Raw genomic sequence first — 27521 nt, forward strand, 5'->3', positions numbered from 1 at the left:
TTCAAAATAGTGACCTACTTTTAAAAACATCATCCTTGGTTTCATTGATGCTTCTGATACTTTACCCTTCATGAATCTAGATGGTGCTAGAACTGGTGTGCTGAGTGAAAAGATTTCTCTCTCATAATTGACCCTGTGGAGGATGGATGGCTATAAGCTGGAGAAGTTATTGCCATCTTCAGTTCAAGAGAGCAGGGCCCAGCTGGGTGGCTCAGAGGTTGAGTGTCACTCTATGAACCAGGAGGTCACAGTTCAGTTCCTGGTCAGGGCAAATGCTCCGGTTTCAGGCTCCATCCCCATTAGGGCACGTGCAGGAGGCAGCTGATCAATGATTCTCTCATCATTGATGTTTCTATCTCTCTCTTCCTCTTCTTTCCTCTCTGAAATCAATAAAAACGTATTAAAAACAAAACAAAAACAGAGAGCAGGGATTTGTAAGTGAAGGCCACAAGAACCTGAGGTGCTCTTTGGGATTAAGCCATTGCTTCTCTATCATGTATATATGTATATCCATTTGCACAAAAACCTTTTGTGTGCATAAATTTTGACAACTAATTTATACATAAAAGAATTTTCACATATGTGTATTTAAAAATGCTTTTAAGTTAGTGATTCAGACAAATCCCAAACAGGCCATGGTATAAATAATAAATGTGTGTTTATTTCAATTTCTTGATGGAGAAAGCTGTGCAGACAATAGACTTATTTATTTCTGAAGAGGATTTATGTTAAAGGAATATTCCCTGGGGTGTTGAGGAGAAAAAGCCTTCAAAAAGCACTCTAGTAAATTATAACTCTCAGGATAAAATATGACAGTAATAATTGCTAAAGTAAAAAACTAAAGTATAAAACTTGCATGTACTTTATATCATGTGTTTTCAACTTCTTTTTTTAAAAAAAAAAATAGTGTGTATTCCTGTCACTGGAAGAGCTACTCCTGGGAGAATAATTGAGATATTTGAATACATTAGCTCTTTCAGCTCATATATAATTTTATATATAGATTCCAATTTTAAATATTTAGCAATGATCATATTTGGTTAGTGCTTACTATGTTACTCCTACTAGTACTGTCATTATTTTACAAGTGAGGAATTAAAAGCCCAAAATAGTGAGGTTAGTTGTTCTAGTTTTCACAGTATTAAGTGGGAGAGCTGGGATTTTAACCCTGGCCATCATGAATGGAACCTGGGATGTTAACTGCCATCATATGTGGCCTTGCAATGTTATATGGTCCATGTGACACAATATTATATGGTCCATGTGACATACTGTAGACTATAAATTAATAATTAATTTAAAAGTTAAAATTCAAGAAGGCATATGCAATGATGTTAGTTTTTCCTTATCTTCCCAAAACATGTGTGAGCTCTTTAGCTTACAGTAGTTTTAAATGTACATTCTCTTAAAGTTATACATTTAAATTAACTCAATAATAAGTAAACCAGCATCAAACTGATTCACTTTGTTACAACTCTTTGAAGAAATACTTAATTAGAAAGTTTGGTAATGATACTATTTCAAGGGAATTTAATTTTCATAACCAACAGCCATGACCATAAGAGTATGGCTTCGAAGTCAGTCAGGCAGACCAAATGCCATTCTCTCACTTCCTGAATCACTGCAACCAAGTCACTTATCTCCTCTGAGAGAAAACCTTTCATTTCTTCGAGAGTTTATAGTGTACCAGGCACCATACTTGTGATCTATACATATTACCTTCTGTTATCCTTGTCTGAGAAATCTAGAGTTTCCTTATCATGTGGATTAAGAACCTGAATCTCAAAAAATTTAGTAACTTTTTCCAAATACTATTGATAACAAGTATCAGTGCTGTTAACTTAAATCTAGATCTCTCTGACTTCAAAATCTTTTTTTTTTTTACTTCCACTACACCTTAGGGTTCTATGAAGATTAAATGGTATAATGTGTATAAAATATGCAATAGCAGCCTCATTCTAGATTTTCAAAGATTGACCTGAATAGTTGCCATTTGGAGTTTTGGTTTTTCTCAGTAATATATCTTAGAACACTGTTTGGAAAGTGGATTTTCTAATAGTAAAGTCTACTTTACAGGATAAGGATGTCTGTGAAGAAAAGTCACATAGTGAATCATGATTTTTTAAAGCTATGAGAAACCTTTGACATTATCATGTCTACCATTGTCTGTTGTTTTTAGTTTGCTGATCTTGTGGAACAATATTCCCTTAGCTGACATTTTATGCATAAACAGGTGTAAGTTGAGCTGATATGGTTGAATGGGATGGGGGAGAATCCTCATTTTGCTCTAACATAGTCCATAAGGCGCCTTTCTGTAACCCTCCTGGCCCCATATATCACCACTTGAAAATTACCTCTCTAGAACATAACCTTCTCTGTTCATATATATATGAACACTAAGGTGTTTAAAAATGATGAGTAAGGTATCAACTCAGTTATTCAGGTGTTCTCTCTACTGGCAGCGTTGGTGATGGGATTCCTTTCAGGAAATTCTGGAAAAATACCAAAATCTGGAAAACACAAAGGAGGAATATATGGTCTACATCATATTATGAGCAACTTAAACATATTCTTAAAAAAATGCCCAAAGCACATGACTATCTTTCTTAATTTGACAGAATGAAAACGTTTACTTTTGCTAGAATCACACTGTAAAAAGTGCTTTAGTGTGTGTGTATGAGTGTGAGTATGTGTGTGCACATGCGTGTACATTTCCATACTGTGACTTCTAATGTGTCATTTACTGGCGTTCCCCTTATTTCATTGAGCTCCATAATGACCTGGACATGTGAGCTTGGGAATTAGCATTCAATAACTAAATTACTCTGTTTAATAGAGGTGAAAATAATTTTAAATTCCCTAGGAAATTTCAGACTGGAAGAGAGAGTAATATGAGCATTAGAGATAGAAGAGAAAAAAATTAAAATTGTGTAATGAAGCAAGAAGGGCTTGGGACAAGAGAATACAATTTTTTTTTTTAGTTGTCCCTAATGAGATTATCAATATGACCTCTTTGCTTTGTGCCCTATGATAGTTTCCTTGAAATCTTTGTTACCCATAAGTGATTTTGAGAGTGGGTCTTTTAGGGTATCTTAAGAAATTTTGAGTTTGGATTACAATTGGCATTTGGCAAATCCAGAGATCAAATGGCTGGACTCAGTGCCAGAGCACATCTGATTCTGTGTTCTGGTTGGGAATTTGTCTTAAATCGTCTGAACTAAGGTAGAATACCCATTTGTGAGCTGACTTGAGTCCCTGCCCCCCAAAATAGAATCAGGGTGTGGAGGGTCCTAAACAATCCTGCCACCAGTATTCAAGGAAATAGAGTAGATCCTTCATGAAGCCCATTTGTTTTAGGAATACAACATGGATATTCATGAGAAATTATGCAAACTAATCTGAACTCACCCTTCAAAAAAAACTGGATGAAGGCCTTGTTTGGAACCGATCCTTGCAAATAGAGAGTTAGAAATAAACAATGTGATGTGAGAGGACACGCATTTTTAGGTAAGCCCTTCAAAAAGGAAATTAGTCAGAATGTTGAAAATAGTAGTTTCACCCCCCATTGATGGGCACACAGCTACTAAATCAGACCCTTGCGGGGGAGAGGAAAGGACATTCATGGCAAATGTGCCTTTTGTGTAAAAATCTGTAATCTGCTGTAGGTGCCCGGAGAGCACAGAACTATAGGGCCAGGATACCAGGAAATTGCTGAGAGATCACTGGCCGAGTTCTTCCAGAAACTAGAGCTACCCCCGGGGAAATATGAATGTATAAAAAATTTACTTGCACTTGTGTACCTGTACCAGCAACACACCTCTAGTGATTAACAGTTTGACCTCTGGATATCAAATTACCTGGATGGTAATGCAACTCGATGATGCATACTCTGTGTAACTCTTGGTAAGTTTCTCTCTCTGTGCCACAGTCTCCTCATTAGCAAAAGGAGGGAAATAACATTATCTAACAGAAAGTGTAGTCACGCAGAGAGAATTAGATAATCCATGGAAAGTACTTTGTAACTTTGACCTAAAAAGCAATACCAAAATTATGACTCCTATTTCATTACTATTATTATAGTAAAAGGAGACTTGAAAAAAATACCCTGAAAGTGATAAAAGTGTATCTTGAATTGTGTGGTTGTTGATTTAAAAAAAAAAAAAAATTGTACTTTTGAGGATTTTTTTTTCAGGCTTTCTTCAATAAACATGCTATTTTGAATTAAGAGCAAAAATTTCTAATTGTCAAATTATTTACACGTCAGGAATATGTCTGTTGTAGAAGATAACATACAAATAATATTTCTGATGGAAAAGTTTCCTTTAAAATTCTTACCAATTAAATGCAAGAATGCAGTTCCAATTACACTCTATTTAGTGCCATGTTAGTCTCTGTAAAATAACTAATAAAAACTGATTTATTTTACTTATATTTTTACCTTAGGGCATAACATGGGGGTTGGTTGGGGATATATAAAACTGGATTTGATATTTTCTAATGACTTGGTTTAGAATCTCTTATATTTAGCAACCAGTAATTTTTTTAAAGTATGTTTTTATTTATTTTAGAAAGAGGAAGGGAGAGGGAGAGAGAGATAGAAATATCAATAATGCGAGAGAATCATTGATAGCTGCCTCCTGCACTCCCCATACTGGGGATCGAGTTGGAAACCCAGGCATGTGCCCTGACTGGGAATTGAATCGTGATCTCTTGGTTCATAGGTTGATGTTCAACCACTGAACCACACTGGCTGGCCTTTAATGCCTTTTTTGTTGAGGTAAAGAAATCAGTGTTATGATTCTTATGCCACACCTCACAGTACATAGGCCTTATAAAACTTGGCTAGTGAGTAACCCTTAGTAACCAGCTGGAAATCAGCTTAGGAAGTATTGAGAAAGGATCACAATCAGGCAACCCCTGGCCTAACTACCCCAGCAATTATGTGTAAATTCAAAGCCGACACCTGAGATAAGAAACAGCTTGCCTCCCAGTGGAACCCAAAGAGGAAGGAAATGTTTCCTGTACCCAAGGGTGCATACTCCTTTAGTCAAGCCCTCCTCAACTGAGAATTGGGAACCAAGAAAAGCTCTTTTAAATAAAAAGTCCTAGTTAGATATAGAGGGTTGCTATGGGAGTGGAGTGTGGATTAACAGGCTGAAAGATGTTGATATTCCCGAGGTCTGAATAGATGAGAAATGCGCAGGAAAACAGGCTGCCTCTTCTACCCATCTCTGTCATGGACCTTCCATGTGTTGACATGATGGGCTTCTCTAATCAGATAAACACATTAACCTGGGCCCTACAGTTAACTCATCTAAAATCAGTAGCAAATTTGCTTTTGTTTATCTGGCTTAGGTCTACTCAGGTCATTTTTTCAATTTAATTTCCATATAAAACTAAATAATGCTTTTTTTTCTCCTTTGAAATTTAATGAAACAACTGCTAGATAATTGGGGAGGGGTGTCAAGAAACATGTTAATTATGTTAATTATTTAACCAAATTTTGCTTTTTTGAATTCCTAAAAGAAAAATGCAACTCTGATTGCAAAATGAGCTGGGTTTGAATCCTAACTTTGCTGAAGCTACCAAGTCTTTTAAACTGAGTTTCCTAATCTGAAATCTGTGAGTCATGCACAAGATTATTGTGATATTAGAGATGACATGTGTAAAATACATAGCACACACTAGCAAAGTATATGGATCAGATGCTGATTGGCTCTTCACCTGGATTGAAGAGCCAATCAGGCTTCACTAATCACTTGGGTACAGGACTGTGAAAAATCTGGTCCAATAGGAATGCATTGTTAGTTCAGCTGAGGATATGTAGCTCATGCATAATCAATGCCAACATAATACTTGTCCATCATCTCTTTAACGTTCTCCTGTTGACCAGAATGAGGCAACACATTTTTACAGAGGATGTGGGTGTGAAGCTGAGTGATAATCTAGGTCAGTGGAACTTGTTGGGGAGATAACCGTTGGTTTTGCATACTTTAATAGCAAACAAATAACCTTTCACCACTTAAAGGTTACTAAAAAGTTCTCGTTCTCTTAAAGAATACGGACAATCTTTGGTTTATTATTTGCAAAATCTTACTTATCAAATATAAAAACAATCCTTTTTCTCCAAAATGAGGTGGTGCACACTGAAGAGTTAATGGCAGTTCTGCGAAGTCTTCTCAGGGATTTAACATTTTCATTTAGCTGATTAAAATCTGTTGTAGATGATAAGTATGCCAGCTTTTTTTTTTTTTTTAATCATTCACTCAAAAATGATTTTAAAAATCTTTAAATGGCTTGTACCTGATTTTTATTTCTCAAAGGGTTTCTACTTATGGAAAATTTGCTTAGATTATATCCTTTTGTCAGTCTCAATGAATGTTAAATCAATGCAAAATGAGTGGATTTGTATTTCTAAAAATAACTTCTTTCACAGGAAGAAGAGCTAAGGAAGAGCGGGGAAGCCAAATATGCCCACTTGAGTGATGAACTTCACGTGTTAATTGAAGTGTTTGCTCCACCTGGGGAAGCTTATTCACGTATGAGTCATGCATTGGAAGAGATTAAAAAATTCCTGGTTCCCGTAAGTGTTTTTTATTTTTTACAAAGAAGTTTCTATTTTTAAAAATGTGCCTTTGAGCTTCACTGACTTTTTAGAAGGAAATGCATATTGCAAACTAATTATTCATAGAGTTGATATGAACTATCGAATATCCAAAACACTTGGCACGGGACCTGGCATGTTGCTACCTCATGATGGTTCGACTTCAGTATTTGTCTTCAGTACATTACCAGCTATGCATCAGTACATAACCATAGAGTAAGACAGTGAACACATAAACACAAAAACGTAACTGAAGTTGTATACTTTTCTTTTGTGTCTTAATAAATTGGTAATTGACATGCATTATTGGAAATTTTTAATTATTAAAGCATTTGCATTTGTAGTGGGAACAAAAAGATTACATATTCCATACTTGTAACAAGACAATGATGTTATTTGAAAACATCAAATGCATTTTTATGTGATGGTATGCCAAGTGCTGGCTCATTATAAATGTAATGTAAAATAATCAGTGTTAATAGAAACAGACATTTGTTGACATGAAGCAAAATTTGGAAAAATAAATGCATTGCACTAAGTGAGAGCAGTAGAGAATATTTGGTTAGTAAGGCAGTAAATTCATGATTGCATATTGAATAGAATTCTGCATTGATTTTCAAAAAAAATTGAGGAAGATTAAATGATGAAGCTTTTCTAAAGGTTGACAGTTTAGCATTCTAGGAAGAGGTCATTCAAACAGAAATCTTGGCATCAGGCTTAGAGCTGGGAATAAGACAAACAGAAGAGAATGCTGAGGAAGGTTTTCTGGAATACCTAGGCAGAAGGCTTTGGGGGAGAGAGAGGGAGAGGGAGAGGGAGAGGGAGAGGGAGAGGGAAAGGGAGAGGGAGAGGAAGAGGAAGAGGGAGAGAGAATTTAAAATTAATCTGTGTAACAAAGAACACGGTAGGTTTCTAAACTGATCTATAAACTCAGAGGAAATGATGCATAAAATTCATTGATTGACAGTGATTTTAAAAATGGGAAAAGAAAAAATAATTATTTCAGAAGGTAAAAGTCTCAAAATCTAACAACATAATTAATTAATTTATATGCCCAGTTTAAAAACATCTCTCAGGACAAGGTTCTGAGTAATGCCATACCACTCATGATTATTCCCTGACATTACATGCACACTGAATTTGTGCACAAGTTAATATCTGGTGCTCATCTGAACACCTCCCTAAGTAGACCCTATATTTCTTAAGAATGAGGATGCTATGGATGTTCTCTCTTCCTTTTTCCTCTGAACAAAATGCCTAGTACTATTGGGTAAACATTTTTACTATGTTTACCTCAGACCAAACTTCTTGTGATATTGAATGTGTAGAAAAATGCTAGGACTGCCTACATTACTAATTCATTTCATGACTGTGGACAAGGCATTTAAGTTCCAAGAGCTTCAGCTTATTCATCTTTAAAAAGAAGATAATTATAATTGACTGACCTCTGTGACAGCTATTGTGACTATTACATGGGGTACTGCATATGAAAGACATAGACAATTATAAAGTACTATGTAAATGGATGTTTTTTTAATCTATTTTATTTTTACAGTAGATAGTCTAAGAATGACTTTTTGGGGTGAAATATATAAGATGGAATACTATTTTATTGCTACATATATCTTGGACCTAGGCTGTAGGCTACATTAACCCTATTTTATTATAAATATCACTAATACATTTTCCTTCGTAGGCCTCGTGATGCTTGTGATCACTTCATTATATCTTCTCCACTGAAATATATATAGGCAGGGATAGCAGTGCCTCTCTTGGATTCCCATCATTCAGCATCATATCTGGCAAATCAGTGTTTGTTTGATTGTCTGACTAAAGCAACGGCGGCCGGGGTGCCATGGAGGAAGGAAATAGCTCTCTGGGCCAGGTTTGGGGAATATACCCCACAATCAAGGTGCTCTCTATAGATACAGACCCAGATGAAGGCTGAAGACCTTACATTGACCAGGTTGACTTGTTCCTGTCTATCTCTGGGATTTTACCTCTGCCTATCTAACTGCTCACTTCCTGGGCTCCAGACTTGCAGCCTTCCTTTCATGCCATCTTCCAGGCTCCCTCCTCATAAGAGCCGGTGAAGATTCTTCTCCAGTGTACTGGCATGGCTATCTCCTTGTCATTCAGGTCTTGGCTCTGCTGCTAGCTCTACCGGAAATCCTTCCCTGACCACACAATTCTATTATGTGTGTACAATTCTATTCTGGTTCGCAATATCACTGCTGTCTGATTTCACATTGCCATTCATTGTCTCATTATGCCCTAGCCCTCTTCACTATGTATTTCCTCAGAGCTCTTATCACCTTCAGATTATCTTTAGTATGTGTATGTATATATATTTAACTCGTTTGTTAATTGTTGGTTTAATATACATGTCATGAGGGCAAGTTATCTAGCTTCACCACTTTATTCCCCCATTTTGAACCATGCCAGGGACATAAGAAGCACTTAATAAATATTTTTAAGAGTGAATAAATGATTGAATGAAGAGCTTTTTAAAATAAATAACCATTCTGATATCTCTCCACGTTGAATTAGCAAATTTTACAATCACTGAAGGTCCTCATTATCATGAGTTAACAGAACTTGACAAGTATTTGTCATGCCCGGGTTAAGCCTCTAAATATCATCCTTGGAGGTTTGTATTATTTAAATAAAAGGCTTATACTAGTATGTTCAAAGGGACATTCACAACTCCCTGTGTTTAGTTTCTTCTAAATGCCAGAAAGGAAACATACCATGTGACATATTTTTTGTGCCTTCTATAATAACACCTAGTATGGCATGAATATGTAAATATATTATGTATATGAATATATTCAAATTATATATATATGTGTGTATATATGTATATACATATATATGTATATATATGTATATACGTATATAGTATATCTGTGTGTGTGTGTGTGTGTAAAGTTTATATCTGTGTTTGTGGTGTATATGTATCTTTTTGTTAGTCTCATCACTTTTACATATAATAAGACTTTGAGTAAATTCAACAGAAAATAAAAGCATCAGACCTGGTTGTTATTTTCTTCCTGAATTAGATTGGACGTATTTCTTGGTGACAGCCATAATTCTTGAAATGGGGCTATTAGAGTATATTGTATCATTTTGAGTTTGAGATATTGGAAACCTATATAGAAAACCTACCAAGAATGTGACTATGGAGGAAAAGTAAAACCCTTTTCCTCTTTATGATAAAAGCAAAAAGAGGATATTCTTGCCATTTATTCTTCAAAGACTGTAATCCTAGCTCCAAAATGGGAAAATGACACTTATTGCTAGTAGAAATCATACAAAAAAGTAAGCAGATATAAGGAAATTAGAAAAGAGAAGCAGGATATTTTGAGTCTAGGAGGTGGGGAAAAAACCTAGACTCTCATGCACTGAAAAAAGTTTTGCAACGTTTAAAAGATTATAAATGTAAGAATGTATCTCTGAAATTTATACTATAATTTGATAAGAAATGACTATTTGGTCAGAATCTTTTATGCTGGTGAATATGTAGGGGAAACAGTTTATTAAATGAAAATCTATTGCCGAAACCAGTTTGGCTCAGTGGATAGACCGTCGGCCTGCGGACTGAAAGGTCCCAGGTTCGATTCCGGTCAAGGGCGTGTACCTGGGTTGCGGGCACATCCCCAGTGGGAGATGTGCAGGAGGCAGCTGATCGATGTTTCTCTCTCATTGATGTTTCTAACTCTCTATTTCTCCCCCTTCCTCTCTGTAAAAAAATCAATGAAATATATTTTTTTAAAAAAAATGAAAACCTACCAGCCAACAAAAGCAACATTGGTAAATGGCGAGACCCGAAAGAGACGGAAGGGCAGATGCATTTTGGCTGGCTGCTGGCAGGAGTTCAGCATGTATAGTAACAACATCTTACAGGCAAGAGAATGATCAGTAATAATAACAAAATAAAGTTCAGTGCAGAGAGGAAAACAGGATCTGTGACCTGCATATTGTTCCTTTATTGTTGTGGTTATTGTAAAACAGTTGTCAAGAGTCTTCTCAGATTGTTATTATCAAAACCAATTAATTTCCTTTTCTTTCCCATAATTAAGCATATTTTAATAGTGTGGTAGGTAATAGCACTAAGCACAAACCACATATATTTATGTAATTATTGCTTGCTCTGAAAATGTCTACTACATTTCTACACACTATGATTATTTTCTGATTACATTTGTATAAATGTATAATCATCTAATATTGAGCATTTTTAAGCCTGATACCTTGTAATCTACACTAATAAAAGAGAAACATGCAAATTGGCGTCACTCCGCTAAACCCACCAGCCAATCAGATGAGTATGCAAATTAACCCAACAAACATGGCGGTTAATATGCATACGTAGGCAGGAAGGCTCCGGCCGGAGTGAAGACTGAAGACTGAAGACTGAAGACTAAAGAGGCTTGGCTTCTCCGCTGAGGCTGTAGTGGAGAAGCCAAGCCTCACTGCAGCTGCAGCAGAGAAGCCAAGTGGCCATGGAGCTGGAGGCTTGGGATGCCCCCAGCGATGGAGGAAGCCAAGCTTCCTGCTTGCCCTGGCCGCTGCTCAAGGGAGAGAACAACACACAGGCGTGGCCAGGAGCCTGAGAGATCAAAACAGAGGGGCACCTGCTCCAAGCTTCCACGGTGGGGCTGGGGGCAGCCACCAGTCATCACGCACACACACACACACACACACACACAGGGCGCCTGCTCTGAGCCTCTGTGGTGCAGCTGGGGGCAGCCACCAGTCGTCACACACACACACACACACACAGGGCGCCTGCTCTAAGCCTCTGTGGTGCGGCTGGGGGCAGCTACCAGCGGACACACACACACACACACAGGGTGCCTGCTCTGAGCCTCTGCTGCCAGACTGTGGCTTAGGCTGAGTAGGCCTGAGCTGTCAGTAGGACATCCACTGAGGGCTCCCAGTCTGTGAGAGGGGGCAGGCTGGGCTGAGGGACCCCCACTCCCCAGTGCACAAATTTTGTGCACTGGGCCTCTAGTTCTATATAATAAAAGGCAAATATGCAAATCAACCAAACAGCAGAATGACTGGTCCCTATGATGTGCACTGACCACCAGGGGGCAGATGCTCAATGTAGGAGCTGCCCCCTGGTGGTCAGTGCACTCACACAGGGGGAGCGCCGCTCAGCCAAAAGCCAAGCTCACAGGCAAGTGAGTGCAGTTGTGGAGGCGGGAGCATCCGTGGCAGCGCTAAGGATGTCCAACTATTGGCTTAGGCCCGCTAAGCCTGCAGTTGGACATCCCCCAAGGGCTCCTGGGCTGCAAGAGAGGGCAGGCCAGGCTGAGGGACTCCCCTTGCCCCGAGTTCACAAATTTCGTGCACTGGGCTTCTAGTAGTAATAAAAGCCTCTGAATTAGAAAAAAAAATAAAATTTTGTTAGTTCTTAGAACAGAACTAATAATTATCATATAATTAATTACATGATAATATAATTTATTATTATTATTATTATTAAAACCCAAGGCCACTTTAGCATTGCTAATTGATTGACATAACCTGGAAGACAGATAAAAGAAATGCAAAGACAGATAAAACAAACCCTAATACAAGTATCTTCTGACTCCTCACCAGTACAGATAATCAAATATTCTCTTTACGAATCTAGGACCAGGCATCCGCTTTGTATCTTAAAAATAAATTCTCACTAATTATCACTGGTCTCATTTGATGCCAGTGTTGTGAATTCTCTGAGGCCACTCTTTTCATGAGTTCTTAGTGCGTTTTACATGCCAGCATTGTTCGCCTATCAGCACTTGGGTTTCATCTTGATGAGGTACTTCTTCACCATTAATTGACCATTATAATTAAAAAAGCAACAACCTGCTTTTGTAATTCCAAATGTTGTTAGCATAAAGGCTTAGCAGCATTCCTAAAAAGTTATCTATGTTGTTAAATATCTGCACTTCCTAAGAATGCAGGTTTAATCTCCAAGGCGAGAATCTCACCTCTTAACTTTATCAGCTTTTAGTGTAAGGAAATCTTAGAGGATTATATAGAAGTTTTATATAATATTCAAACCATTTACTAATTACTAATCCTGCAGTTTTAGATAATAATCATGTCAACACTGACCTGTTAATATTTGCCTAGATGGAATCAACTAAAAAAGACTCATAGTTATTGAAGAATTTGGTACAAAAAGAAATCAAGACAAAAAAAGTAGGTGAATAATCAGAATTGTTCAGTAAAGTAATTGTTGAGTAAATAAATAAAGAAAATAAATGGTAGTAATTAATGCAAGGTGAAAACTTTATTTACATTCAATTCAACAAATATTTCTTTTTTTTTTATTAAATCTTTATTGTTCAGATTACATTTGTTCCTCTTTTTTTTTCCCCATAACTCCCCTCCTCCCAGTTCCCACCCCACCCTCTGCTCTCACTCCCCACCCACTGTCCTCATCCATAGGTGCACGATTTTTGTCCAGTCTCTTCCCGCATCTCCCATTCCCCTTTCCCGCCCAAGAGTGGTCAGTCCATTCCCTTTCTATGTCTCTGATTCATTATAATCACCAGTTCATTCTGTACATCAGATTATTTATTCACTTGATTCTTAGATTCACTTGTTGATAGATGTATGTTTGTTGTTCACAATTTGTATCTTTACCTTTTTCTTCTTCCTCTTCTTAAAGGATACCTTTCAGCATTTCGTATAATACTGGTTTGGTGGTGATGAAGTCCTTTAGCTTTTCCTTATCTGTGAAGCTCTTTATCTGACCTTCAATTCTGAATGATAGCTTTGCTGGATAAAGTAATCTTGGTTGTAGGTTCTTGGTATTCAGTACTTTGAATATTTCTTGCCATTCCCTTCTGGCCTGCAAAGTTTCTGTTGAGAAATCAGCTGACAGTCGTATGGGTATTCCCTTGTAGGTAATTGAGTCTCTTTCTCTTGCTGCTTTTAAGATTCTCTCTTTGTCTTTTGCTCTTGGCATTTTAATTATGATGTGTGTTGGTGTGGTCCTCTTTGGATTCCTTTTGTTTGGGGTTCTCTGTGCTTCTTGGACCTGTAAGTCCATTTCTTTCTCCAGGTGGGGGAAGTTTTCTGCCATTATTTCTTCAAATAGGTTTTCAATATCTTGCTGTCTCTCATCTTCTGGCACTCCTATAATTCTGATATTAGTGCGCTTGAAGGTGTCCCAGAGGCTCCTTACACTGTCTTCATATTTTCGGATTCTTTTTTCATTTTGCTTTTCTGGTTGGGTGTTTTTTGCTTCTTCGCATTTCAAATCTTTGACTTGATTCTTGTGCTCCTCTGGTCTGCTATTGGGTATAATATTCTTTATTTCAGTCCGTGTATGCTTAATTTCTAGTTTCTTTATCATAGCATGGAGGGTCTCATTAGTTTTCGTGAGGCTCTCCACAAGTTTATTGCAAGCCCTCAAAATTGCGGTTTTTAGCTCCATATCCTCCATTTCTGTCATGTTTTTTTTTGTCTCCGCATTTTTTATGCTTTCTTGGTGCACCCCCTTGTGGTCTTTGTGTGCAGTCTTGTTCTAGTTAAGCCTTGATTGTTGTAGTTAATACTAGAGGGATTTGACCACCAGGCCGACTGGCTGTGAGAATCACCTGTGTCTGCCCAGGAAAACTTCTGTCCTCTGGGGAGGTGCTAATCTAGCCTTTGCCTGAGGTGATCCGGCTACTGGCTCTGCGCAGGGCTTGGGCGGGGTAAGTCGCAAGGGATCAGCAGGGTGGGCGGAGGGAGCAGTTATGACTGCTCTCAGTCCTGTTCCCTGAGGCTCTGCTTCTCAGAACCCCGGCAGCCGCTGCAAACTTCGGAGAGAAAGCTGCCCTTAGGTTCCATCTGATGCCGGACAATCCCGCTTCTCCTGTCTGAGTCTGAGTCCCTAGAGACTTGCCCGGATCTGGAGCCCAAAGTCTGAGACTCACTCCAGACTGAAAACAACAACCACGCCATCAGCCACCAGCCCGCTTTTCTCGCGCACCTCCGCACCTTTAAATTTTCCACACTGTGCCTCCTCTGAGCCTTGGGACGCTGCTGTCTTTCCTTCTAGTTGAAGAGTCTCTCCTCAGCCAGCATTCCTGTGGTTCTGGGTGATGTCTGTTCCATCTTTTAGTTGTATTTTTGAAGTGGTTGTTTGCGGCTGCAGTCTCCGGTGTTTACCTATGCCGCCATCTTGGTTGAGTCCACCCAACAAATATTTCTAAGCATCAAATTATATGTCAGTCATGGTTCCAGACATTTGTGTTACATCAGCCACTGTCCTTGGAGAATTTAAGAGCCAGATAAATATATTCAGAGATATTTGGGAGAGAATTGGGATGGGAGACCAAACTGGATAATATGGTCAATAGTGATGACAGACCAAGCAACACTGATCAAACCAAAAATGTTATTTTCTAGTCAGGAAAAATCAATTACTGACAAAGACCACCACCAACCAGACAAGGGTCTACAGCTGGGGTGGGCAACCTTTTTGTGAGTGCGTGCCAAAACCAGCAAAATCTCTGACTCAAAATTCTTCTGCATGCCAACCCTAATTTTTTAAGAACGTGTTACCCTTACTTGATATCTCTTAAGGTGTATGTATGTGAAGAACCTTGAAGAAATAATAAAATTCATTTGAGCGACAAAAACACAGTATATGATGATGAAAAATACATTTATTTTTTAATGTATACATGTACACTGATAGTCTGACAGAAAACTTTATGACTTCGTTTGATGTTATCAGTGGGACTTTTGTTGCTGCATCACTGATGACAGAGATTTTACATCAGGTTTATATTTCGTGACCTTCAGAGATATTCACAAGCTACTACTTTCATCCATCAGGCTACTCCTATTATGAGACTTAACAAAATTCATCACTTTTTTGAACAAAGATTACAAGCGTATGTGGATGAAACCAAAATACTGGTTGGATCTAGGAAGGCAGGGAGAGTTAAGGCAGAGGCATAGAAATTGCTCTTCCCCTCTCTCGTCAATCCATGTCTATGGTCTTTAAGATAACTTGTTATGTAAAATTATTTATTTATCTAAGATGCACCTACACTGAATTTATCTGAAAAAATAAAAAAGTCGATATTAAGGAAAAAAAATGTAAATGGAAGATTATAAGAGAGGGTTTCGCGTGCCAGGGGTTGCCCACCCCTATTCTACAGTAATTCAATGATTCAGAGAGTGATAAAGAAAGAGAGTTGTGGAGAAAGAGAGTTTTGATTAGTTTCTTGGGGGCAGTTGATGTCCCACAAAGAGTCTATTTTATATTGAATGTTTTTAATGCAACAGGAAAATCTTAGAATAGCATATTTTAAAACATTATTTTTGAAAAATTAAATATTCCTGAAATGTGTCTTCAACTTCAGTTCTAGCAATTAGTTCTTACTTTTAATCAGCTAATTTTGATTAAGATACAGTGTAAGCTTATTTTGAATTGCCCTGCCTGATTCACTGATCTCATTTCATGTCTCTGAAGTTTCTTTCAGCAAGCTACCATGGACAGTGTATTGATTCTTCCAGACAGTATTCAAACTAGAAGTCCGGGGAACTCGGATATATCTCTTCCTCCAAGAACTGTATCTTCTTTCTGATCTCTAATCTTTGTGGGGTTTTTTTGTTTGTTTTGTTTTGTTTTTATCTGTCTGTTCCACCCAGCCTCTCTACATAGTATATATAAGGATGCATATACACCACTTCCTTAAAATACAAGTGGAAAAGGCTCACTGGGTGGTCTGTACTAAATACAGTACACATAGGAATTAGTTTATATTTTTCTGTAACCACTCTCATCCTTTCATTCTTATTACCAACAGCTTGAGCAAATCACAGAGTTTTCCGCTTGTTCTCCTGTAAGAAGAGTCTTAATTTATGCAGTTCAGGTTTTAAGCCCACTTAGTTCCAGTTTATGATTTTGATTTCAAATTCCATTCAATTCAAAGCTCTACTCCTCTCCAAATTTACAGCAGGGGGGAGTGGCAGGAGAGAAGGAGGCATGGACTCCTTGTTTATCTCCTTCCACTCTCTACCCTCTGGCTTCTGATGCTTCCGAAGCTTTGTGAATAGTCTTGGCAGATGGGGTAGGAGGTGATATGGAATTAAAGGAAGGTGGGCTGTAACACTGGTCATGTAATAATCTGGTTAATTTGAGTCTTATTTCCAGTATCTTCTTCTGATGAGATATATGGAGGATGGACTAGCAGAATCATGGCCAATCCTCAAATAACTCGATTCCTTTCTTCCGGAAGGCTGAGGGAGCTTAGGGTTCTCACAATGCAGTCCTTTCTCTCTGTAGTCTCTTAATGCTGTTCTACCACCTTCCTGCTCCCAGTGTTACACCTGAGCCGTGTCCTGTCTACCAAACTTGTTCTTCCTCTCTGAGAGACTGTGAGATTATTTTACCTGTCCTTCGAGTTCAGGAATTTTACCAGGATCTGCTCAGGTGTGGCTCTCTTCTCATGAGCCCAGCCTGAAAATCAGTGAGCTCTTTCAATCGGTGGTGTTAGATCTTTATTTCGAGGGAATTCTCTCCTTATGATTTGTATATTTTTTTTCTCCATATTTTCCCTTTTTCTGTTTTTGTAATTCCTATTACTTATAGCAAGTCTCTTAGATCTTTTTTCCAGTTGTATTTTTTCTAATATTTTCATCTTCTTATCATTTTGCTTATGTTTTCTAGAAATAGATACCTTCTGCAAGGTTGTCTAAGTCACAACCACAAATTCAGTGTTTGGGGTGATGATGTTCTATTCCATTCTCTTAAATTACTTAGATCAAATTATGTAGATATTGTGCTTACTTTTTTTGTTTGTGAGTTTCTTCAGAAAGTACTGAAACTGTATCTTAGTTATCTCTTATGTTTTTCTATTCAGTTTTATTTATCTTTTCTCCAGCAGTTTTATTTCCCTGGGCAGATGCTCTTGCTGTCTTTTTTCTTTCTTCTCCCCCCTCCTCCCACCCCTATTTTGTTTTTATCTCAATTTAGTTCTTTTTTTAAAAATATTTTTATTGATTTCAGAGAGGAAGGAGAGGGAGAGAGAGATAGAAACATCAATAATGAGAGAGAATAATTGATTGGCTGCCTCCTGCATGCCCCACACTTGGGATTGAGACCACAATTTGGGCATGAGCCCTGACCAGGAATCAAACTGTGACCTCCTCCTGGTTCATAGGTTGACACTCAACCACTGAGCCACGCTGGCCAGGCTAGTTCTGTATTTTTATGTGCCTTTAGTGACACCAGTCCTCTAAAGTTAGAAAGTAAAGCAGTCTTCCCCACATAGATCAAGAATGTAGAGCTAAGCAGAGCACCAAAAACTTGTTGAGAACCTGAAAAATGTCTTCCTGTTTTTCAGTCTCCTTTTATCTTTCCAGACTTAAGGACTCACTCATTTCTGGTCCTTCTTAGCCTCTTGCTGGTCTGAGAAAATAGGCATACTCAAGTGGGTCTACGGTAACTTTCCACTTGGATAAAGTATAGATCCTTGCAAGTCAAACTCTTTCCCAAATACCACTCTACCATTGCCACTCTGGGGTTTTACGATGCTGGTTTTCAGATACTCACTCAGCCCATAGGCAATAAAGGCCTGTACCCAGTCAGTTTTCTTACCTGAGCCTCAGTGAACTCAAGGCCTAATTAAGTTTCTGATGATCCCAGCCTCTATTTTGCTTAAAATCTGCTGGTGTATTAGAGTTGGTAAACAAGGGAAAGGAACTTAATTTAGCTCACTATCTTCCCATAATTACCAAAGTCTTCTACAGTTAGTCTGATGAGGTCTCTTTATATTTAGAACATGAAAGAAAACATCCAAAGTAGCTTTATAGGCACCAAAGGTTTTAAATTTGAACTCTATATGACGTGAAGCTTCTAAGAGGACTATTTTGTTTTATAATAAATCAGAAATTACATATTAAAAATGAAATAGTCCACAAGAGAAAAAGCATAGTATGCCATGAACATCTACCTCTATGAGTACCTGATACACAGTTGTTCCCATGTGTTTTATACAGATGTTGTCAAGTTAATATGCACAAATACTAATGAAAGCCCCTCCATGATGGTAGAAATGCTATGATAAACCTATTTGGGGATTCAGACCATTCACATAAGTGATATATATATGACAATAACAATTCCCATTTGCCATTAATAGCCAATTCTGTGGGTAATGTTCCTTTTACTATGCTTTTAATAGAAAAATTAAAATGCTAACAGCTTACTTCTACTCTCTTTGTATACCTTTTACCTGTAGATTGTTCTTTAGGGAAAGAACGGTGACATTTGTTGGGCATCTAACACCTGCTTGGCATTCCAGTGGGTGGCTTATAGACATTACCTTTTGTTATCCTCACAACAAGACTGGGAAGGATGTGTGATGCTTATTATATCCACGAAGAGGCTGAGGCTGAGGAAGATTGTGTAGCCGCGTAAGTAGCATAAGTTGCCCAGCATAGCAAAGCCTACCTGACTTTAAAGCCCATAGTTTTTTTGTTTTTGTTTGGTTTTTTTTCACAATAGCATATTGCTTTCCACATTAGATGATAAAAGAAGAATTGAATGTCTAAGATTTGATCCAGCTAGACATCTATATTTAATTACAATACCATTGATAAGTGACACAAACTAGATTTGAATAAAACAAAAAATACCACCTTTGCATATTTTCATTTGGTATTCCAGAGTGCATAGAGTTAGCGAGTGTTTAATCCACAGTGCTCAGACCAGGGCCAGGGAGGGACGGAGGGATGGGTCAGATGCCTCCTCATCAGGGAAACTTTCAAAATATGAAGGCCCAACTGCTATAAGATCTCTCAAATGCTACTGGGGAGGATTATTCAAGTTGCTTATAGGTGGCAATGTTGGTGTAAACTGCATTAGGCTCCGCCATACTTAGAGCATCCTATGTGCCTATTTGTTCTCACATAGACACCTCTGGACTTATTATCATTCAGTAAGCATTAGCCAATATTATTTTTAGTGGTAAAGCAAGTATAGTTTTCCTGCTCCTTCTTAGATATTCATTAATTCAGTAAGATCCCCATGCATCTGCTCTACCTGGGGACTTCTTCCTTGCTTTAACTTTCTTATTTTCATGGCACAAATGCGTTATAACCTTGGTCAAATCACTTTGCAATTGTTTTACACATAGGTGAAGAATTTGTAATGGAACTTTTATGGTAGGAGTAGAAACATTAAAGTAACATATGTTGAAATTATACTTTGCCAGACTCTCTAAGGAATACTCTGTTATCTCTAACAAGCTGATACCTCCTTACATTATAATGTGGTCATTCTCACAGTTAATAGTAGTGGTTAACAATGTAGCACATTAAAATATATTTAGAAAGTTAACTCCAGAAGGCAAAAAGGGGACTGACACAATAACGAATATATCATTGGTTAATCTTAAGAATAAAAACCAAGTGCTATTTGAAATCACCATTCTGAACTTCAGGGTCCTCTTATCTGGGTAACAAAGTTACAGAAATAGCCAATATTCCACAAGCTCTGGACAAGGTTATTCTGTTTTGGTTAGACCCTTTGGGTTGCAATGAAAAGGGGTTTAATAAGATTAAATCACAAAAGCATGTGCGGAGGAAAGGGGCATTACATAATTTAATAAATTAAGAGAGAGGGGAGGGAGAGAGAGAGAGAGACTGAGACTGGAGGCAGATTCTCATGGAAATGTCAAGAGCAGGAAAAACAGTAATCTGGGGCCTCACAAAGAACTGCATCCTGGCTGCCTGAGAAGTGTCTTCAACATTAAAATGATGCACCTCTCTCTGTGTGTCTATTTACTTCTCATCTTCTCCCCAACCACCTTCCTTACTTACCACTCTCTTAGTCTTCCTCTAATTCACAGCTTCTCCTAAATCATGCTTTGTGATTCCTCCAAACTTTGGTTTGCATAGGAACTCTGGCTCCCTCTCCCCAGCCTTTTAAAGCTCTCCTTCCAGCTACACTCCCACTGCTGGCCTTGCTGTCATGCGTATGTATATACAGATAGATATATCTACGAGGACTGATTCCAGGTGTACAGCTTGGAAAACTGTTATAAAAATCAAAGCATTTTCAAGTAAATCTGATAATTTTCTGCCTCAGAGTTCATTGATCTTTGTACTGCTGTCAGAAGTTATTTCTCGGTCTGGCCTGGTAGCTCATTTGGTTAGAGCTTTGTCCCAATTTACCAAGGTTGTGGTTTGGCCCCTTTTCAGGCCACATAGAAGAGTAAACCAATAAAAGCATAAAATGATCTCTCTCTCTCTCTCTCTCTCTCTCATAAACAAATAAATAAACAAGCAAACAAATACATACATTATTTTTAAGTAAGTTATTTCTTTACTTTTTCCCTTCTTTCCTTTTAAAATTTGAATGGAGTAATTTATTTATTTATTTATTGTAAACTTAAGGGAAAGAAATCCTACTCCAGTGTAATAATTCAACCATAACACAATGTTATAATTATAACTTCACATATATTGTTATATTTGAATGACTTTGAAAAGGATAATTTTTTAAAAAATAGCACAAATTTTATTTTAAAATGTGTTCCACTTAAAATAAATTTATAGATATTAATTTATAACACTATTCTATAAATTTAATAAATACATATTAGAAGTTATTTGATAAATTGTCCAAATATATTCCTAAAGTTGCTTAAATTAGGCCCCAAATTACTATTTTTCCTGCTCTTACTGTTGCTTGAATTTTAGAAACTATAAATAAACAAATAAAAAAAATCTGATTATGACACTCTTTAGGGAAATGTTTTCTTTAAATAGGTTGAGGTAAGAAAAAAATGAAATATCTGAACTAGGAATACTCATTCCAGTGGTTCCACAGACTCTTGAATCTTTCAAAATCTACCTTCTAAAAAGATGAATTCGGGGTTAGAATGGCCATGGGGTCCTCATGCAGCTAGGGACAGTATTAACAATTTCAGGGGAGAAAGGTAAATATGTAAGGTGATGGATATGTTAATTAGCTCCATGGTGGGAATCTTTTCACAATGTATACATGTATCAAATCATCATGTTGTACACTTTAAATATTCTACAACTTTATTTATCAAATATACCTTAATAAAGCTAAAAAAAAACCCCTTTGTATTGTTTATAAGACAAAAAAGAATTGGACTGTCATATCATATCACCTTATAAGGACCTTGGCTTCTTAAGATACTTTCATTTTTATTTTCTTCTGCCACATAGATCACTGATCACTTTAGAATCAGATGAAACCTCCACATAGTCTTCCCACAAAAATGGGAAAGACATTAGTATTTTACACAGAAGTCCAGGGGATTTGCATTCATGGATCCAAATTAAGGGCCTTACACTAAAAACATCGCACTCTTTCTATGGGAGCAGGAAATAGAAAAATGCATGTCTAAAATTCATTAAAATGCTAAATTTATTCTATATTAGAAAACTAAATGATCTATATTGAAAAGCACAGGTCATTTTGCCTTAAACTAGCTGAAGATAATTATAATAGAAAAGCAGTTTTTCTTACAGTCATCTTTTTAAATGAATGAATATTTTATCTTATGATGAGGTAATTTTACTACCAACTATACTTCATTACGTTTCAGCATAATTCTCACTTCCAAACTTTAGTTACAAATGCTATATCAATTATACCACATTTAGAATATATTTCCCTCAGACATTTTCCCCCCAATATCAATCATGAGACTTTGTCTGATTGAACAGGAATAAGATTCCATATATGTTGAATAAATGTGAAGATTTCCTGTCTATTGCCAACTGACCCTAAACTTCTTATCACAGTAATAAAATCAGGAAATGTGGCTCTTGATAAAAACAATTCACAAGGGTGAAGAAACCTGACTATGGGTTCTTTATTACATTTTAGATTAATTCATTGCAGTCACTCAAACTTCCACCTCTAATCAAAGTGATTCTCTAAACATTATCCATCACAATATCAGCAGTTCCATTGCTCTCTACTCTCCCCTGCAGTAAAATGCCTGAAGGTCCTCTGAAATAGGAAAGCGTTGCCATAGTCCAGAATATCCGTATGCAAAAATTGTACCTATTATTTATTTTTGATTCTTTGGGATTACAAATAATTGTATATTATAGTGGAAGAAATGCTTCCATATATTGGTGACCAGAGTGACTGTTGTTAGGATGTCAGATTTTTCACTGCCCCATATCCAACCAATCTGGAAAACACCTCTCCTCCTTTGCTTTGTAGTCTCCATTTGCATGCATTGAACATGGGTTATAAGGGAAAAATCAACTGTGGAAAAGAATGTTGACCTGAGCACTAAACATCTCTCCAAATCCCATTTGACTTTTATTATCTGAGTGAAAATACTCAGAGGTAAGGAAAAAGCAGGAAGCCTAATGCCTGTCCTCCTCCCAGGCCTGGTTCTGGGCCATGCCTGCAGCAGTCTGGAATCTGGGCCTTTTTGCCTCTTTTCAAGGCCTGCAAGCTTTCACACCTGTAAAGGTTTTGATTCACTGGGAGGTGGGGGGTGGGGAGGTGGAAGATGTTTCAAATGTTCTGAAGCTGGCCCCTGGCACTTGGCAAACCCTAAGCCCTTGCAGAAGGTTATGTGCAAACCCTCTGAACTCCTGTCACTTTAATTTCAGCATTTTTCCTTTTACTGTTTCCATCTCAACTCTAGGAAGTTAACAAAAAGCTCCCCTTTTCCAAACAGCCACAAACCTTAGCTTCCCCTCCTCATCCAAGTGCTTGGATTAGCAAATTCACCATAATATACAATGATATTCATGAGTTACATGTATAATGCAATATAAAGTAAAACATTAAACTTTCTAAATATTTCTAGGGATCCAGGTGTTTACCCATATGTAGAAAAACAACAATACATATTTGACTAAAGATTTTTTTATCCTATTGACAGATTCTATTTTTGCCTAAACACCTGTGTGGAAATCTGCTTAAGTGGTTTTCTTTTGAAGCACATTTCTGCCACGCTGTTTGGCTCATTCATCTGTAATTTGGTTACGATTCAAATGTCACAATCACTGGAAAGCTAGACCAAGACAATGTTTGCTTAATTTATTTTAAAAAATAATTCAATGTCTGTAAATCACATTAGCTTATTAAATTCCTCAGAAGTTGCTTTTTAAAAAAATTGAAAATTCCAGTCAAAACATGTAATAACAAGCTGTTAATTTCAAGTAGGAAACTGCAGTTTATCTTTCAGAAATAGTCAATCTACTTTCTGGATTTAAAATGTGATGGATCGATGTGAGGGCAGATCCAATGTGCTGTAGAGAAGTATGAACTGACAGTGGATTGCTATCTGCACATGTATCTACCCTGTGTTTCCCTTGAATCCCAGCTCCTTGAAGTCAGACCTCAGAGCTAGATTACACGTTACAAGCCCCATGCTGCCTGATACTACTACATACACTGTCAGCTTCAATAAATATTGATCGATGTAAGTGGAATCTCACAATGTGAGCAAGTTAAAAATATTTAACGGAATTTTTACACTTGCCACAAATTCTTCTACAACAATATATGTATATGTATTTATGATATGCATGGGTCACTGAAAAGCAGCGTTATCCCTCTATAGCAGTGGTTCTCAACCTTCCTAATGCCGCAACCCTTTAATACAGTTCCTCATGTTGTGGTGACCCCCAACCATAAAATTATTTTCGCTGCTACTTCATAACTGTAATATTGCTACTGTTATGAATCTCAATGTAAATATCTGATATGCAGGATGTATTTTCATTGTTACAAATTGAACATAATTAAAGCATAGTGATTAATCACAAAAACAATATGTAATTATATGTGTGTTTTCCGATGGTCTTAGGTGACCCCTGTGAAAGGGTCGTTCGACCCCCAAAGGGGTTGCGACCCACAGGTTGAGAACTGCTGCTCTATAGCACCGATTTTGAAACAAGGGACAATGTGTTATTGACCTTTGAGCTTCATTCTTGATGGTTTCTGTAAGTGAATCTATGTGGTAAATGAGCTGCAGTATAGGAGGTTCGATATTTTGTATTGCAGTCAATTCACAGAGAAAGGAGTACATTTATGGATCTATAGTCTATTTTTAGGTATCATTCATTTCAAAAATCAACCTGAAAACATTAAATTAAAATTGGCCATTTCATAGGGCATACAGCATGAGATTCTTAAAAGCTGTCTTTATGTATGGAAAAGCTTCTGTAGTTAGACATAAAGGAAGAAACAAAATTTCCCCAGGCTTACTTTTTGACATATTGCTAAGAAATCATTCTAAGTTATAGGTCACAGGTGTGGTTATCAAGAAGAAATCTTTATTTTTGGATTTATCAGGGCCCATATACAAGCTTTCACATCATATGCGGAGGATCATGGAAGACCTATAAAACCTGCAGGCTATGTGTTCCAATCAGACCACATTAGGGAACTGTCTTCATGTAGATGATGGGAGAACATCATTTCCCAACATATTCTGTGGAACATTCATTGTAGACAGAGATCCATGGGAAAAGAAAAAGTTAGAGGGCCCCTGTGGTCAATTAAGTTTAGAAAATGCTGCCTTCGGTGTTTCCTTCTTCGGTATTCACAGCCTGAATTACCATTTTAAAGGCTCTGAGAGGTCCTGAAGTAGAGAAGCTGAACTAACTTTTAACCCAGGATTTGCAATATTTATTTGGCCAAGTATCTCTTTGTTCAGGATATTATCTCACTCAGTCACAATATGTAGTATCAAGATCTGCATGTAAGGAAATTTAATTCTTATAACAGTTGTATTTACCTCACCCTGAAATTTCTGTATTCTCAGGTATTCTCTTAGCTTACTAAAATGTTATTGTTTATTTTTTCATAACATATTACAGAACACTAAATGCTATCATTTATAATGACGTTTAATTGTGGCTACATCTCACGTTCTGAACGGGGTCAAGGGAAACCAAATCGACAGGAGATACCCTCTGCTTTTGCATGTATGTGACTGCACCAATACCCCTGTCAAGATTGTTTACTGCCAGGTTTTATTTCACTGCTGCATAGTAACCAACTCAAGTGGTGTTCGATAATTAACAAGCCTACTGTTACTTTTGTGAGGAGTAAGAACAGAATAATTAACAAACGTGCTTATAAAGTCATTTTTCTTTAATCATACTTGCCTCCATAAGAACAGACTTTTTCATACATTTGATATCGCCTTTAAAGTGTAAATGATGTTGAATCTCAGAGGGAAGGCAGGGGTGAGTGGGAAGAGATCAACCAAAGAACTTGTATACATATGTGCATAACCCACGGACATGAACAATGGTGTAGTAAAGGCCTGAGGCCGGGGTGGAGGTTTGCTAGTAGGGGTCAATGTGGAAAAAGGGGGACATATGCAATACTTTAAACAGTAAAGATCAGAAAAATTAAATACATAAAATGCAAATTAATTTTCCTTTGATAAACTGAAAATCTGGGCTTCCAGAGTCAATATTCTGCATAGAGCAGGTGGAATATGGATTTACATCTGATTTGTATAAAATTTACATATTATTCTACTGTCACAACCTAAGAGACACCTGGCCTAAATAATTGGCATTAATACCTAATTTTTTTGTCACAAAGTAATGATGAAAACAATGATTTTTTGCATGTAGCTCCCAAATGTATTTATATCATTATTGACCATCCTCTAACTCTAAAAAGAGCCCCCCGAATTGTAAATATGTTGAATGTTGGGACATTTAATGGATCTTCCACACATAGTAGTTGTACTCATTTAAAATAATTGAAAAGTAAAATTCACATGCAAATGTGGATAAACAGACACCTTTGTGAAACCTTGACACTGCCCACTAAGAATCTGACCTCCTAGGGTCTGCAGTCCATGGATAGGAACCAGTGCAGTGGAACACAGAAGTGGGGGCTTCATGTTATTTTTCTCTATATTAGAACAACAGTTTCCTGAGAATAATCTTGAATGTGCCCATAGTTGCTGCTTCATTACAAGTTGCTCAAGACGTGAGGTCATGTTTCTTTCTACCTAGACAGGCATCCTAGGGAGACCTCTTATTTACTGTTACTGCCACTTCATCTGTGAAGTAGTGATAACTAAAACTAGCCTTTGTCAGCTAGTCCAAAGACCAGCTCTTCTCCAACTTAACTGTAAACTTTCAAAGCACATGGTTATACCTTTGATTGACAGCACAATGGATCTGCTCTTCAGATATTGCCAGAGATTACAAACTCAAAAGCTTGACTGCACAATTCCTATCAAAGTTTAGTTGTGAGAAATGATGTTTATTGAAGATCGCCTCTAAGATATGCTTGCCTTGGGTCACAAGTACAGTCTTAGAATGTTTTCCATGGATCAGAGGTCCTAGTAGTGTCTCTGCAAAAAACACGCATATGTAGATGCATATATGTAGATATATACATATACACATATATTTGTGAATGATTACATGATCCTACTCAGTAATATTTTATAAGCTAGTCCTATAAAATCTGCTATTGTATTTATTCTATGGCTTCCAGACAGTCTGTTTTCCAGAATGATCCATCTTAAAGTGTGAGCCAGACCACATTGATCCTCTGCTCAAAACCCTGCAGTGACACTCTGCTTCATGCCCAGTGACAGTTAAATAATGTATGATGGCTTTCAAGACCCTACATGACTTGGTCACCCCACAGTTTCATTTTGACCTCATGTTCCGTGACTTTCCTTTGCTCCCTCTGCTCCAGCCACTGTAACTTCACCCTGCCTTGAGCAGGTCCGGCTTGTGACCACCTTAGGACCTTTGAGCAGGTTGTGCCTGTTTATGAACTCCCCTTGATTCAGCATTGTAGACTTCCTCCCCTTTTGCAAGTCTTTGTTCAGATGTCATTGTTTTCCAATGAGTCCTTCCCAAAACCCTACTTAAATTCATCTTGCTCACCCTGCCAGCACTCCCGATTCCC

At 37.4% G+C, this 27521-nt stretch overlaps 1 protein-coding gene across 4 annotated transcripts in view; it reads left to right on the forward strand.

Moving 5' to 3' along the window:
- Positions 1–27521, forward strand: part of KHDRBS2 (KH RNA binding domain containing, signal transduction associated 2) — a 564684-nt gene that overhangs the window by 234920 nt on the left and 302243 nt on the right. For all 4 annotated transcript variants that reach the window (XR_011471860.1, XR_011471859.1, XR_011471861.1 and 1 more), the window contains exon 4: positions 6437–6583. Coding sequence is in view for 1 of the 4 variants with exons in the window: in XM_070418330.1 (XP_070274431.1) it covers positions 6437–6583 (147 nt within the window). In the remaining 3 variants the exon portion in view is untranslated. The remainder of the gene's footprint in view (positions 1–6436; positions 6584–27521) is intronic.

The sequence above is a fragment of the Myotis yumanensis genome, unplaced genomic scaffold (genome assembly GCF_028538775.1).
Source record: "Myotis yumanensis isolate MYYU_CA2020_CCGP unplaced genomic scaffold, mMyoYum1.0.hap1 SCAF_6, whole genome shotgun sequence".
In the NCBI taxonomy this organism is placed as follows: domain Eukaryota; kingdom Metazoa; phylum Chordata; class Mammalia; order Chiroptera; family Vespertilionidae; genus Myotis; species Myotis yumanensis.